At 50.2% G+C, this 2500-nt stretch overlaps 1 protein-coding gene and 1 non-coding gene across 9 annotated transcripts in view; both read left to right on the plus strand.

Moving 5' to 3' along the window:
* prrc2b (proline-rich coiled-coil 2B) overlaps positions 1-2500 on the plus strand; it is a 44649-nt gene that overhangs the window by 30232 nt on the left and 11917 nt on the right. For all 8 annotated transcript variants that reach the window (XM_062554562.1, XM_062554564.1, XM_062554566.1 and 5 more), the window contains exons 19-21: positions 1-80; positions 924-1000; positions 1228-1515. The exon at positions 1-80 is cut by the window's left edge and continues 59 nt beyond it. In XM_062554562.1, the coding sequence (XP_062410546.1) occupies positions 1-80; positions 924-1000; positions 1228-1515 (445 nt within the window). The remainder of the gene's footprint in view (positions 81-923; positions 1001-1227; positions 1516-2500) is intronic.
* Positions 1920-2045, plus strand: LOC134101551 (small nucleolar RNA SNORA71). The gene has a single exon (XR_009941406.1). It is a non-coding gene; the product is annotated as a small nucleolar RNA SNORA71 (small nucleolar RNA).

Below are 2500 nucleotides of genomic sequence, written 5' to 3' on the forward strand. Positions count from 1 at the left end.
TAGCCTTTCCATGGAGCAGCCAGAGGAGGCGCTGTCTGCCAGCAACCTGGGCACAGAGATCTGGGAGACCAACAGCTCAGGTAGGACACACACTCACACACACACACACACACACCATTGGGCATACTGTCTACTGTAGTCCACCAGCCCTTCTTAGCGTGCGTCTTGGTGAAGTAATCGTGATATTACAGTAATTTCCCGCATATAAGCCGCATTGTGTATAAGCCGCAGGACAATGTTTTATGCCAGTTAAAAGAAACAAAACCATATTAACACCATATTTACTGCCCCCCCTGTATTAACCTCATAGTGGAAGAAATTTTGCAAAATCAATGTATAAGCCACGGCTAATGGTCGGGAAATTACGGTAATGATAATAATAATAGTAAATAAAGCAATAGTAGTAGTACTAACAGTGGAGGCTACATTACGGTGAACCCACGCATCTGATTACGGTGAACCCACACGTGTTAATCTGGAGCGCTCTTATCTGATTAGTGGCGTAATCCAGCTGTGTGTGCAGTCATGTCTCATTCTCATCTGTTACCTGTGCTAGCTAATCCAGGTGTGTGTGTTACCTGTGCTAGCTAATCCAGGTGTGTGTGTTACCTGTGCTAGTTAATCCAGGTGTGTGTGTGTGACCTTTGCTAGTTAATCCAGGTGTGCTACCTGTGCTAGTTAATCCAGGTGTGTGTGTTGCCTGTGCTAGTTAATCCAGGTGTGTGTGTGTGTGTGTTACCTGTGCTAGTTAATCCAGGTGTGTGTGTTACCTGTGCTAGTTTATCTAGGTGTGTGTGCTAGTTAATCCAGGTGTGTGCTAGTTAATCCAGGTGTGTGTGTTACCTGTGCTAGTTTATCTAGGTGTATGTGCTAGTTAATCGAGGTGTGTGTGTAGTAATGTCTCGTTCTCTTTTCCTCCTCAGCCCTCACTGTGCAGTCTTCTGGTGGAGACTCCTGGACCAAGCAAGTGTCCTACACGGGGAGTGAGCCCAACTCTGAGGTACAGCTGCTGTGTGTGTGTGTGTGTGTGTGTGTGTGTGTGTGCTGTGTGTATGCGCGCTGCGTGTCTGTCTGTTGAATACCGCTCTAAAGTTCTTGACCTAAAGGCTGAGGCCTGGACACAGCCTCTTCAAAAGATACAGGGTGTGCAGTGCAGTGTGTGGCTCTCCAGGCAGCAGGTGGATGATTCATCTTTTCTCTCCTTTCCCCCCCCCCCCCCCCCCACAGGACTCTGACGCGGGCCCCGAGCAGAGTAAGGAGCACAAGCCGCCGGGTCCGATCGGCAACGAGCGCTCGCTGAAGCAGCGGAAGGGCTCCGAGGGGGTGGAGCGTCTGGAGGGGGGGCCCATCGCGCCGGTCAACGGCGTCGCCCTCCACGTGGACAGCGTGCTGCCCGTGCCGCCCATCGAGTTCGGCGTCAGCGCCAAGGACTCCGACTTCAGCCTCCCGCCCGGCTCCGCGCCCGTGCCCGTGTCCAACCCCGTCGCCAAGCTGCAGGACGCCCTCGCCAGCAACGTGAGTCCAGCGCGCCCTGCTGGTTCCGCTAGAGTCCAGCGCCCTCTGCTGGGCCTTAACAAAGATCCTTAAATATTGACAAGATAGAGCAACGTAATGCATCTCTATGGAAGCAAAATTCGAACAGTTCCGGTCTGCTTAAAGGGGCGTGTTGCAAAGACGTCATAGTGGGATATCGATCTCTGTCAGATTGGCAAGCAGTTCAGTTCGAATGTTAGCAGGTATGCTTAAAGGGGGATTTAGCCCCCCTCCCCCTTGTAAAGACAGAACGCGGAAATGATCGAACGTTTGCGCCTCTCGCTCCGCTTTAACCCTCTCTGGTACTGCTAGAGTCCAGCGCGCCCGCTGGGCCTTAAGCCTGCTGGTTAAGAAATGCCAGCATTGGTGTGAGGTCACTAGCAGCACCCTGTATCGAAAGTGGCTGTGGCTGCTGGTTGCCAGGTCATTGATATTGCAGGAAGAGTGAGCTGAAAGTCTTTCCCGTGTTTGCTGGACCCTCTGTTCCTGACAAACCCTGTGTCTTTCACACATGTCCCACGATATACAGGGGAACTGTGTCTTTCACACATGTCCCACGATATACAGGAGAACTGTGTCTTTCACACATGTTCCAACTGGCTACACCAAATGTGATGTGAAAAAGTTAGACCAGTCTTCTAAAATATTTTTGATCACCCGAATTAGCCAAACCGTAGAAATCTACGTTCATCAGACTTCTGTAATAGTAATGATGCCGTAATGATGTGGTTCTAGAGTGCAATAGTGGTGTGGTTCTAGAGTGTGATGTGGTTCTAGAGTGTGATGTGGTTCTAGAGTGTGATGTGGTTCTAGAGTGCAATAGTGATGTGGTTCTAGAGTGTGATGTAGTTCTAGAGTGCAATAGTGATGTGGTTCTAGAGTGCGATAGTGATGTGGTTTTAGAGTATGATGTGGTTCTAGAGTGCAATAGGGATGTGGTTCTAGAGTGTGATGTGGTTCTAGAGTG

Source organism: Sardina pilchardus, chromosome 14, assembly GCF_963854185.1.
Source record: "Sardina pilchardus chromosome 14, fSarPil1.1, whole genome shotgun sequence".
NCBI classification, from domain to species: domain Eukaryota; kingdom Metazoa; phylum Chordata; class Actinopteri; order Clupeiformes; family Clupeidae; genus Sardina; species Sardina pilchardus.